The 13,575-nt window shown below is 42.4% G+C and overlaps 1 protein-coding gene across 5 annotated transcripts in view; it reads right to left on the reverse strand.

Annotated features, from left to right (window-relative positions):
* The window catches only part of CRHR2 (corticotropin releasing hormone receptor 2), a 166,988-nt gene that overhangs the window by 70,935 nt on the left and 82,478 nt on the right, over positions 1-13,575 (reverse strand). For all 5 annotated transcript variants that reach the window (XM_054192198.1, XM_054192195.1, XM_054192196.1 and 2 more), the window contains one exon: positions 4,926-5,011. In XM_054192198.1, coding sequence (XP_054048173.1) covers positions 4,926-5,011 — 86 coding nt within the window. The remainder of the gene's footprint in view (positions 1-4,925; positions 5,012-13,575) is intronic.

Here is a 13,575-nt window from a genome sequence, read left to right on the forward strand (position 1 = left end):
CATTTTCTGAATAGCCTTGAGGAGAAAAAAAACACCCAAACCTGAAAGATATGAATTCCACACTGACTTTTATTTATCCTTTAGTCACAGGGACACCTAAAGGGGAAGAAAACACACTTGACCTGATGTGCCTACCTGAAATGCAAAGTTGTACTGTGCAGCTACTAACTGCCTTGCTTATTTACTTTCCCGCTTAATTCATAAAATCATAGAATATCTCAAGTTGGAAAGACCCATAAGGATTATCGAGTCCAACTCCCTGCTTCTCAGAGGACTACCTAAAACTAAACCATATGACTAAGAGTGTCATCCAGAATTGCTTGTGTAGTGCTAGAAATCTTCTCTAAGATGACAAGGTTTCTCCCAGGCCAAGGATCCCGCTCTTTGAATCTGACCCTTCAGCTCCCTCCTTTGGCTCCTAACGACTGTTTCAACTTCACTCAAGTTTTAAGAAGGTATGGTTCAAAACACGAGAAAATTAATCAGGGAAAAAAAAATATAATTAAGCCCCTCTTTGATGCACTGATGCTGAAGGAAAAACAGGCATGACTTATTTTTTCTGTTGCTGACACTAACAAGGTTTCCTGAAGGCGAATTCAGATATCATGGAAACAAGAACTGCCTCAGTGCCTATGAAAAACTAAGCTGACAGGGTGGCAAGATCACTTACCACCAGCCTACATGCAATCTGCATCTCTGGTAGAATTGGAGACAGCACCTTCAGGGCTTAAAAACACGTGCCCAGAATGAGCCATGTGTTGGCCAAAGCTCAGTTCATGTAAAATACTTGCATAAGTCTTTCCTGTCTCACCCTCTTGAAGACTGATACCTTTAAAATGGTAATAACCTCCTACTGTTACCCAATATTTTTCTGCTTCCAGAAAGATATTTCACTTCTCTAAAATGCAGATATAAATCTTGTTCAGGCTTAGGAGGAAGGTCGTTATGTTAGAAAGGAGATAGAAAAGGAGAGGGTCTGGACACTGTTAGCTTTGCTCTCCGGACAACAGCAGGTCACATCACTGGAGCTCTCTTCCATGCCGTACCTTATACATGACAAGCATGTTACATCAGACAGTGCGGTTATCTTGCAGCCAGCTTCTACCAGGAAAACTGAGTAAGCACAACTTTGTGTCTTTACTTGCACCAGCTTTGCAAATTTAAGGCATGCTGGGCTCCCTGCAGCCAGGTTTCAGGCTAATGATGGAGTTATTCTGTCTAGAAAACTTTTTCCTTTCCTTTAGCTAGGATGTGACTGCTAACCTGTCCAAATTGGCTAATGATTTGAACTAATAAACACCTAATGATAGCAGACTCAGCTCTCCAGATGACAAGGATCTTTCTCCCTCTAACAGAACTTCCTGACAGGTCCTACCAGTGTTTACAGCACGTGTCTTCCTGCAAGGCTCTGCAGGACCCTCTGCAAGGCTCCATTCCCAGTCAGTTTAGATTTCTTCCTGTTGCCAGGATGATCTCATCACCAGTACAGTTTAAAGATACCATATCTCCTCTCCAAAGACTTTCAGAAGCAACCGGGAAGTATTTTTGTCATCCAAGATGCCTCTGAGTTCATTGCTTTCCTGTTCTGAGCCAGCTGGAAGCTGGGCAGCTGTGGCTAATATGTGCTCCTAAGCAGGATTCATTAACCTTAGCCCAGCACAGTGCTAACTCAGCTACATAGCTTAAAGCCACCCCAAAACATTCGCAGAACCAAATTCATGTCCAGCTGCCATAGGCCACATAGAAAAGACCAAAGTCCCTAATTTATAGTTCTTTTTGGAGGCTAAGATGTATTTTTTGCTGCCCGAGACTCTTGTTTGTCCTCTAACAAGAGCATAGATTTGTACCAGATACAGCAAAGGTCCCTTTGACCCAGGAGCTTGTAGGTGGAATGCAGGGGGTTGGACTAGATGATCTCCAGAGGTCCCTTCCAACCCCTGTCGCTCTGCGATTCTGTGAAGCTTTCCATTTGTCACACATTATGCCAGCAAACAGACAGTTGGATCAAAATGATTTCTGTACCTGATTCCTGTGCCTGGAGAAGGAGCTAACTGATTGTTCAGAGGAAGGATTCAGTCTGACGTCAGGACACCTACATTTGGGTGTCTACCCAACATCTGAACCAATACCTGAAGGAAGGGCTAGGAAAAGTTAGGCACACCCAGGCATCTAGTTTGAGGTGCACTCAGGAGACTCTGGGCTTCCTAGTTGGTCCTGGTGACAGACCTTCTGCTGGTGCTACTGAAGGACACAGGTATTTCAGAAGGCCTGTGTCACACCTGCCAGGTGCATAGAAACACACTGGGGCATTTTAAACTACACCGTGTGACTACACACAGGCAACTAGAGCCCAGCCAAAGTGGGAATCTAGGAGCAAAGTCCCAGAGCACACTTTTGCCAGCTACTGTCACAGGTCTCGACCACAAGTAAAGCAATGATGTATTAATGTAATCCGGTGAATGTGTGTTACAGGAACATATACCCCTAAGACTGACCCACAGTTGAAAAAACTAAAATTTCCCTTACTACCTTACCAACGTTCTGTCATAAAGCACGTAGCACTGGACACGGGGTTTATCTTGAAAAGTTCTGTTCCTGTCCCATATATCAATCACTGCATTTGAAGTCAAACCATGCAATTCTTTAGCACTCTGGCTGTGAGTGGCCAAGCTTGAAAGTAGTGTTGTTTTCGGTATTAAAAATAAACATGAAACACAGGCCGTACCTCCTGGCTGATGCTTAGCATCTGCTAGGATCAGTCAATAAATAACAGTAGACCAACATGTGTGCTTGCATCTCACCTTTAATCAAAATGGAGGATTATGGAAATCTGTGGTGATTTTTTATTTTTTTTTAGATGGCAAAGCAACCCAAGTATTCATCTGTAACACTGAGCATTATGTAGAGATTTCAAAAATATTCACAAATATTAATATTTGCAAAGCTTGTCGCAAATCTTTAAAGATCTAATAAATGAGTTTTTAAGCTTTTGCAAACAAGGGTGGGGGAACATCTGCACTTTCATCTGTTTAAGGAACATGCTATTTAAGACGTTTTAAGCTATCACCATAGCTGCAAAGTTTTTAAAAGCAAAAACAGAGTAAAGGAAATAATCCTGTCCTCTAGTCACAACACTTCTCCAGCCTCTTCAAATAAAACTCCTCTGTATTTGCTTGTGTAGAGATAGGAACCGTCATGCAGAAAAACACATAAAGAGTGTCATTAAAATACAGCAGCATTTTCCCGAGCTGGTGGAGCAGACTGCTACTATCAGCTCAGGTTTCCCATACCAGCTAAAGCACATCAAAGATTTTGAGTCTTTGCCCAGCTCTGTTCCCCATTCTCTAAATGAGAACTGGCTGCTACACACACCCTCCTCTTGCTCATTTTTAAGAGGGTGGTTTCATAAAAGTGCAAATCCATTTCATTCAGAGATGGTCTGCTACCATGGTCCGCTGTCCCCACCAACCCCAGCCACGCTTTCACTCCCCTTGCTTGTGCCGGCCCCAGCACTCCTGCAGTAATGCAATAAGATGGTTTAGGGAACTGATTCATCCAAAAAATGAGCCAGCAAAAAGTTAGTTTTTCATTTTAAGTGGGCAAGAAATGTAAGGAGGGGCTGCACTGGGGTGGTCCCAACTTAGATCAGCTTAAGGGATAAGCCATGGGAGCCTCTCCACTATTCTAGACCACCTTGAATGTGTATCAGTCTTTCTGGGTGGCAGTCATGCACTGGTACATTTTTTCTTACTTTCTAGAAGCCTCTAGCAAATGGAGGTGGTGGGGGTGGGTGGGCTACCACCAAATTACCTAGCCAGTGGGTAAGAGTAGGCACTCCTGAGCAGCTGCTGTGTAGTTAGCTGTTTTCTGATTCACTTGTCAAAGCCCACATTCAGCAACAACATGGATCTTACTGGATGGATGCTGGGCCACAGCCAAAGCACATCACGACTGTTTTGGGTAGATCACCAGCCCAGATAGTTCCCGAGTACTAAATCTGGACTAGCTCTGCAAGCAGCCCTCAGCAGGTGAGATCTTGTCTTCCTCCTCTCTGTTCCCAACTGGCATGGCACGACTCCAATGACAGAATGAGTGGAATGAACCCCAAAACATAAACAGGCCTGAGCTGCTGGGCTCCACCCTGGTTCTTAGAGGGGAAAGTCAACCCTGGCAGAGAGAAAGCACAAAGCCTATGTGTGCTACGTACCACAGCACTCAAAATACGAGGAAGAGAAAGAGAACATGGCGTGAAAGGCTTGAAGGTTTAAGCTGTGTGAGGATGAATGTCCATGATGCCTCCAAGAAAAGCTGAGGCATTTGACATGAAAAGGACTTTGCATAATTGCTTGCAGACTTTCTGAAGGAGCTTAACCCTATATGCTAATTTCATTCTGTAAACTCCTATATAATGCAAGACTGGCTTAATCTTTTAAAGACAGCTGGGACCCAAGTCTGCTTTTTACGTATTTTTCTGTTGCTGCCCCTTTACATATTTGCTGAAGGGAAAAAGACACTGAGATCTGGAAAGGCCAATTGTTGAGGAGACCTCAGAACTGATAGGTACAAGGTGGAATCAGCTGGTGAAAGCTTATTTTTCAGTGTCAAAGAAGCTTTTGGTCTTATTGTTATTATTCCTAACATTTACCGGAGCAGCTGTATGCTCTGAACAAAGCTAGGAAGGATCTGCATAAACATACATCATCAGGGACAGAGTGCAATAAAGCATCCTTTTTTAAAAACCATGTGAGTAGGGGATATGGAGAGCGGATAAGTGATTTGCCTGAATTCACAGGGAGGATTTGTTGCAGAGACAGAAATGGAATCTGTCTCAGAAGTCCCAAATTAGTATGTTAACCTTAAGCTTCGCTTTGCATTCATGTATGCTGAGAAATGTCATTGAGAAGAACGAAGGGAAAAATACAGACCTTGTCGTCCAGAATAGGCTCGCACTGAGAGTAGTTTATCTTGGAAGCCCATGTCCCATTGCCCAGGCATTCTCTGTAGGCATTTCCTGGTACGGATCAAAATAAAAAAGAGATGAACACTCCGTGTTGGACTTCAAACAGCCTAGCAATTTCACAAATTAAAAAAAAGGTTAACAGAACAGATTATTCACAAAGCAAATCAATCTATCCCACCTCTGTGAGTACTAGAACAGCCTGCTGAGGAGAAAAGAGGAGAAAAAAAGGACAAACACATCTAGAGACAACAAGTATTTAAAGATACTTATTGATAATATTTTCTTACAGCATATGGGTTCAGAAGGCAGCAAAGGTATGAGAAGAATGTTGCAAGAGAAAGCTTAATGTTAGTTTGGTCTTTTAAAAAAAAAGTTAAATAATGTATTCAAAAATGAGCAGAAAGGTTTAGGTCTTTAGTGCTCCACCTAAGAGCATGGTATGTGTATGGGAAACCTATTGTTCCCGTTTATCCCACTGTAAACTAGAAGAAACATTCCTGGAGACAGTGATTCTCTAGAGTCTTCCTATGCAACACCATTATTAGTAAAACTTCTGCAAAGAACCTGAAAAAGGTGCAAGATGATACCCCCACCTCCCAAGCCTGGGGCAGGGGGGCTGGGGAGGCCACACGAGGATGTCTCTGACCAGACTTCAGAAATGTATACCCCTAGGTGAGGGGGTGTTCACCAATCCTCTGTGAAAAAGAAACCCCTTCTGAGCTTTTCCCAAGGTGCCAATTCTGCCAGAATGTAAGTGAAAACCAGGAATTACTTTACTGAAGCAGAGAGATTTCATGTCCAATTGCAATATCACCCCGAGGAGCCCTGGGAACTGTGTGTAGTAATACTGGGGGCGAGGAGGTGAGTTCAGTTTCTGGCAAGGACTCTTCACCTCAAGGAACTCAGAGAGAAAACCATGCAGTTTTGCTGTACAAAATACCTTCCTCTGTCCATCAAATGCACATCCAATCCCAAGCAATAGGTTTTTTCCATGCTTATTTTGAACTGCGTCTTAGAAACCAGAAAATTAAAATAAAACAGGAAATTCAGAAGGATTCCCGAAGGACACGTAGAGACAACTTCGTAATGAACTCGTCATGATGTTATTGCTGCTCTTTATCCAATTTCTTCTTGGGCCTTTGCCATGGTCATTCAGTGCTAGTTCAGCATCCAGCCATCAAGAAAATAAGATATCAAATAAAGGCATCAGATTGAACATTTCTAAAAGTGCTGTTGACAACAGCCATTGAAAAAGGTAGAAAGACTTTTGCAAAGGTGCTTTTTCCTAAAGAGATGGAAAGTCCACATGGAAAGCAACAAGGAACAGTTCATCTAGATGTTCCAGATTACACCATATCCATATGGAACACTGAATTTCATATTGCTATTGTCTATTTGCACTTTTTCTTCCTTCTTGAAGTGACAAGGACAAAATAAAGTAAAATAACTGGTAACATTTGCGTCAACTACAGAAACTTGTGCTAAAAGTTAAGAACCTCAGTTTCCATTTCTGCCACTAGTTTACAGACAAATTCACACACTTCCCTCTCTCTTTTACTGGAGAATCAGGTACAGGCTGCCATTGTCTGCACAATTTTTTTGTGCAATTTTTTCCTGAAGGCTAAACAGGTGATTAGCCTTCTTTCCTCACTGCTCTGTTTACTATTATTCAACATCTCAAGCTAAATGTGTCTCAGGGCATCTTTCACCTCCTTCCTCTGTGACCAGGTGGGATTCAGGTGGATGGATCCCAATTACATCCCTGAAAGCCCTTGTATTTGCCCCCTCCTTTTGGCCAGTCCTGAAGCTCTCCGTGCAGAATGGTTGCTGATTTTGAGCCTCTGTAGCAAACATCTGACTCTCCAGACACTGTGTGGGGAGCTTTGGTGCATAGTTGGATATTGAATCCCACTTCCAGGATAGCTCTCATAAGAAATCCTTGTTTTATTCATTTTGATTCTTCCTTTCCCTCACCATATCTTTCCAGCTAGGGTGTGGAGACTGCAAACACAATCAACACTATGAGACACTTAGAATGGCCAACTGCGTCTACATAAGCACCTGAGAGGAAAAGAGGCAATTGAATCAAGGGGTTATTTATCCACGTAGAAGGAAAACCGCTCTTCTTTTTCTGACTTCCCTCTAGATGAGAAACTGACAGAAAGCAAAAATAGCTTGAAGTTGAGTGAAAGAGAGGGGGAGTGCCAAAACTAGGGAAGGAAGGGTCCCTTCGAATATTTCTCTTAGTTGAAAAAGAAAGCAAATATTAGGACTGCTTTCCCCATCCACACTAACTTCTTCCTCTGCTCTTCTCATTTCCATTTTACAGATACAGAAACAGAAGCAAAACGTGAGTTCTTGACTTCCTGAAAATGACCTGGCAGGACCGTGGCAGAGTTGTGAACCATCACAAACCATTTTTTCTACCTTAGCAGGCTATCGTGTCTCTGTCTCCTGCACTACACCTTCCCTGCTCATTAAAACCTTCTTTTCAGAAAGATAAATGTGTGTCTCATGTTTCTTGTCCAGAAGAATTATTAGAGAACAGGTCGTGATCAGCAAAGCAAGACTAAGTGTAATGAATGCTATCCATTTCCACCTCCATTTTGATGTGTAACCCCTCCACTTAGAATATCAGGAGTCATAAAATGTGCCTCTGAGCTCTCTTTCAGTGTAATGCAGGAATCCTGTACAACACGTACATCAAAGCAGTTATTTGAGAAACAGCGGTCTGGGTTTATGAGCTGTCACACCAGGCTCTTAAATGGCGAGTATGTGAACAAGACCAGGATAAAAATGAAACTCTGAATTTCTCTAGTCCAAAATCTCCTCCAGTATCAGCTGCTTCTCGGAAACAAAAGCAGCAAGGAGATCTGACTTCTGGGAATGCCTCATTCCATACTCTAGTAGTCATAAGTAATTTATACCCCAAAGCAAAGGTCTACTTGCTTTCTTCCAAATGCCTTACAGCATTAGTTCCAACAGCCACATGGAAACAAATTTCCGATCATCCTGAATGTATTTTCATATATCTATTTTAATAACATAATACAGATCTTTTACCCAGTGCTTTAAAGGAGAAATGTCCGATTCAGTGAGTGAGGTAATACCAGAGAGTAAGAGCCTCACTGCAGGCATCTGGAAGAAGCAGCTCTTTGTGCGCAGATGAATCCCATGGCATACAGTAAGTGAGTCTAGAGTTTCTTCGGGACATTGGACCAGTCACATACGCACTGGACAGGGGCTCACTGCGTTCACAGGCACATCTGGCGTGTGCTGAACACCCTGTGTGTGCTTGGATATCTCTGCACAGAAGACCCAGGATAAAGTAATAACAATTTCAAATAATCATCTTAAGCTTTTTCACAACAGCACACAGTTGCTTCATAGCATCCCTGCTCACTGTCAAAAACAGCACAGAGAAGAAGAAGAAATAATTGACACTGGACTCAATGACAGGCTGAGTCACTGGGACATGCAGGGTTGTAGCAGTGATCACGGCAGCAAAGAGATGCCGAAAAGATGACAGATACATTGGTTCTACAAAAGACAGCAATGGAAGATATGTGTCCCCCAGCTTCAGAGTATGTGAAGGAAGAGAATAAGGAAACCAACAGTCAGTGATCCTACCAAGAGACTTCTGTGATCTCTTTGGTGATTGAACTTCCCGAAGAATATTCCTTCTCACCTGGTTTTCCAATGAGAACTAGGATTAATGTGCTTTGTGCTAGAAGCATTCTTGCTCTTTGCTTTAAAGCACTGTGTACAGAAAGAGACTGGATTAAGTTGTTTTTCTTAACGATTGTCATGAAAAATAAGGAGAAAATGGAAGAGTCATGACGGAGAACTCCATTGTAGAAACAAATAATGAACACCCAGGAAGAAAAGAACAGTTACATGATCTTTCTAGGGCAACAATAGTTAATGAGAGCTATCAGCACTATTTCTTTTATTCTTAGTTTAAAAACAAATTGTGCCAATTTTCATTTCCTTAGACAAATGACATACAGTATCCTTTCTCTTCATATAATTTCTCCTTCCTTACTGACTTTTTTCTAAAGAACAGATACACAAAATAAAGAGATTTTTGGTGCTTATAACTTGTGGTTATTTGTGCTCTGTGTGCACTTGCGTTCATATAATACAACTGGACAAGCAGATTTAATCTTCATGCAGACGAATAATGAGCAGTAGGTGACTCATGATGACACAGGCAACACACAGCCATTATACACATAGCTTTTGACATATCATCCAATATTCATTTCTACACTTCAGCCTACAGCCTCTTCTTCGACTTTGAAAAATGTTGATTTCCTTTTGTTGTAGATTATTAGCAACATTTGTGGCACTTGATTGCTTCTGCTTAACCATCAGGCCAGGGGACCAGCAAGGAGGTGAAAGGGAACTCCCTGAATAGACAGAAATACCCAGCAGCGCTCAGACTGTCACTCCGGTTGCTAACTTCCAGCAAATGTATTTCATCCCTTGCAGGCAAGCCAGTAACATATGCATTTTAGTATTTCCTCTAACGGCTGATTCAGTCATGCTGATCATAGTCATATTTTATCATTAAAGCCAATGACAGCAATGGCAGTATTCCCAGAGTCAAACGCAGCAATCAGAGCCCCTCAGACCATGCTGCGATACCTTCCACTGCTCCTCCTGCTCTGTAGAGGTGGCTGCTGTTTTGACGGCCCAATGCCAGCCCTTGATTCCACACACCAGCCAACATTTCGGCTCCATACACAATATAGATGCACGTACACAAAGGCAGTAGAAGTACCAATATCTGCAGTTCTCATGGGCTCTAAGGTGATGTAAAAGGGATCTCCATGTAAAAGGCACCTCCATGTAAACAGGACCTTGACAGGCTGGAGAAATGGGCTGACAGGAACCTCATGAAGTTCAGCAGAAAGGGAAGTGCAAAGTCCCGCACCTGGGAAAGAACAACCCCATGCACCAGTACACGTTGGGGGCCACCCAGCTGGAAAGCAGCTTGGCAGAAAAGGACCTGGGGGTCCTGGTGGACACCAGGTTGAACATGAGCCAGACGTGTGGCCTTCACAAAGCAGGTGAAAGTTATCCTGGGCTGCATTAGGCAAAGCATGGCCAGCAGGATGAGGGATGTGATCCTTCCCCTCCACTTAGCACTGGTGAGGCCATGTCTGGAGTACTGGGTCCAGCTCTGAGCTCCCCAGCACAAGAGACACACAGATGTACTGGAGAGAACTCAATGGAGGGCCACAAGGATGACGAAGGGACTGAAGCACCTCACATATGAGGAAAGGCTGAGACAGCTGAGACGGTTTGGCCTGGAAAAGAGAAGGCTTAGAGGGGATCTTATCAACGCATATAAATACCCAAAGGAAGGGTTCAAAGAGGACGGAGCCAGGGTGTTTTCAGTGGTGCCCAGTGACAGGACCAGAAGCCATGGGCACAAACTAAAACACAGGAGGTTCCTTCAGGAAACACTTTTCTACTGTGAGGGTGACCAAGCACAGGAATAGGTCGTCCAGGGAGGTTGTGGAGTTGTGGAGTCTCCCTCTTTGGAGATATTTAAAATCTGAGTGGACGTGGTCCTGGGCAAATGGCTCTAGGTGGTTGGACTAGGTAACACCCAGCGGTCCCTTCCAACCTCCACCATCCTGTGATTCTGTGATTAACAGGACACTATTATGCTCTGGAACAACTTTAAAACACAGTTTAGGTTCAGTATTTTACATCAGTTTGAGAGGTAAAACATTGACCTTAATTTCATTTCTAACAGCAGCTGATATTGCATTTCCGAACAGAATATGCAAAGAAGAGTAATAATTTTTATTTTTTTTTGACCCTGTTGAAGAACATAAAGCCTTTTAAGTAGTGGTAACTCAATCTGTATAGATTGGCCTGGTGGCAGGCTTGTATTTAGTCAGGAAAAGTCCATTAAAAGCATGAAATAAACAAGAGACAGGAGCACAGGGTAAAGGTAAGTGGATGTAATTCTCAGCAGGAAGTTAACCACATCCTTCCAGTCATTAGCAGGTGAAAGACAATTCCAGACCCTGCACGCATGCAAGCACTACTGTATTGGATCTTGTCCTTCACAACTGGAACTAAGCTGGTTTTGAAAAAGATTTTAGTCGTCTTGCTGTGTCTCACGTAGATGACTTTCTGACAAGGTTTATATTTCCAGTCATCATTAAAATGGAAATCTGGCTTCTCCAACTACTTACGCCTTTCATCCTGGATCCCACGAATACAGAGTGGCCCTCTAATCATGAGATAAGGTCATCTGCTACTGGAGTTAAGGGAATAAATCGGCAAATGAATAAATAAATAAAACACAGTCTGTTAAGTTCTGAGCTGTGCACAGCTAAGGGTATCTGACTGCTCTGACAGATTGCTGATCCACGTTAGCTGTCAGCCAAGCTGAAATGAAGGGTCTATCAACCAGAAAACCAGAACGCCCACTGAACAAAATCCCTAGAAAGTACAAAGTTTTGGAAAGTGGAGTTAGCAGTGACTATGGCGATCACAGATACAGCAAACAACGGAAAGAGCACAGTGGGTCATGTCATCCATCTCCCTGCCAACCGGATTTGTTCAGTCCAGATTAAAAAGCATAAGCCCCAAGAATTTCTAGTAATTGCTTTGTAAAACTATTTCAGACAGTCTGTTAAATCTCTCCACTGGGAATGTTTTTGCTGATATCCTAAATAACTCCCTTGACCCTTCCTTTTTAAGACAATTATTAAACTCTTTTTGCCTCTGTATTGCCCTCTGACCAAGTTGATAACTTGCCTTCTTTTTCGGGGTAGGTTAGGCCTACATATTTACCACAGGCAGAGTTCAACCTTATAATTTTGGAATATCATCTTGCAACTAGCCTTCTTCAGCGCATCTGAGCAGTCCCTTCCTACACTGGCTTCAAGGCATGGCAAAGCAGGCTGTATAGAACCCAGACAATGGTGCCCCCAACATGGAGGTATTTATGCTAAGTTTGCCAATGGAAAGCAAGCACAAATAAGTGAGTGTTTTTTCCTTTAATGCAACATTAAAATACATCCTGTAAAATAGAGGGCTCTAAAATCAGAAGAGATAGTGGAGAAAATCTGTCTTGTCTCAGTGCCAGGCCTAAAGCTGGGTACCGTTTTCTGAGCTGAATAAATGATTTTTGAAATACACAGTTTTGGGGCAATGAGAATCACTTGCTAAGTCTGGACCCAGGTTTTACCACCAAAAAGAAAAAAAATTAGAAAAATTCAAAGAACACAGGAGTAAACCAAACTAAACCAAAAAATCCCAGCGTTGAACATGGAGTCCATAAGTTACAACATGGAGGACTTTGACTCTGGTCCTTCCACTGCTGGACTTCGAGACGACCTTGAATCCTTCAAGAATCCAATGGATTCCTCCCTTTCAGAGTGTCCTAATCCCTGGGATATCGCATGATTCTCCCAGTGTTTCCTCCAAATAATTTTTATTCATGTTCAAAACAAGACATTTTCCTAGGTATTAAGCAAAAATTCTTCTCTTGGGTACTTATCCATCATGATCCCAAGGAAATCCAACAGGAACTGCATGATATAAATTCCTTGGATTGGCTGCTCAGATTTCATAGGATTCAGATCAAATGAGACAGAAGAAACCTGTGTTGCATAAAGGATATATCACTTCATGTGTACACTATTTTTATCCCTTTTTCAAAGCCTCAGAAAAACAGCAAGTGTCTAAAAATAGGGACTGAATCATGGGGCTATAAATTATTTATTCATGTGCCATCTTTCCTCTTTGGTGGGTTTCTTCTGATTGTTGCAGTGACAAGCTAGAGCCAGGTAGGATTCACAACACACCAGTACACTGAGTGCTATTTCTAGAAATCGTAAGTGACAGTGGTATAATTGTAACAGCAGTCAGACGGCCATGAGATTGAAAAGAAAAATATCTCTCCACATACTTTATTTGTGAATGAGGGATACTCAGACAAAAATAAGAAGAGGAAAGAACAGTTATCCAACCAATGCTTATTACTTTGTACATCAGCCAACATCAACCTGAAAGCCAAGCTTTGTGCAAAGAGAGGTCTTCGTAGCTGTCACGATTGGGTTTTTTTTGACATTCGTGTAGAATTATAATGCACTTATAGGAGAGTCTTGGAAGGCAGATAAATAATACTTCAGGCAAGAAACGTTCCCCTAGAAAAACATTTCTGACCTCAGCTCTGTCTAGCTCACCAACCTGATGTTTCTTCAGGCTTTCAAGCACATAAGAAACTTTGCTCAGCTTTCTGTTGTTTTCCTTTGCCAAGAAGTCCTAAAATGCTTTATGAGAAGCTCAAGCAGTCTAATTATGCTCACTTTCTGCATCGATTTCCTATCTGCTAAAAAGCTCAAGTGATTCATCCAGGTCATATAACACATCAAATGCAAAGGCAAGAACAGAACCTTTTAGAAGTTTAGACGTCCTCCAGACTTCTTCAGTTTAGAAAAAAACATTTCTGTGGATTTCTAGCCCAAGCCCTACTCCATTAGGCATATTGATAGATTATAGTCTTGCCAGCATCTTTGTGCCCACTCTTACACAGATCCTCTCACTCCTGTATACAGCACTTCTGAACACAACTTTCCTTA

This window comes from Rissa tridactyla, chromosome 2, assembly GCF_028500815.1.
Source record: "Rissa tridactyla isolate bRisTri1 chromosome 2, bRisTri1.patW.cur.20221130, whole genome shotgun sequence".
Lineage (NCBI taxonomy): Eukaryota > Metazoa > Chordata > Aves > Charadriiformes > Laridae > Rissa > Rissa tridactyla.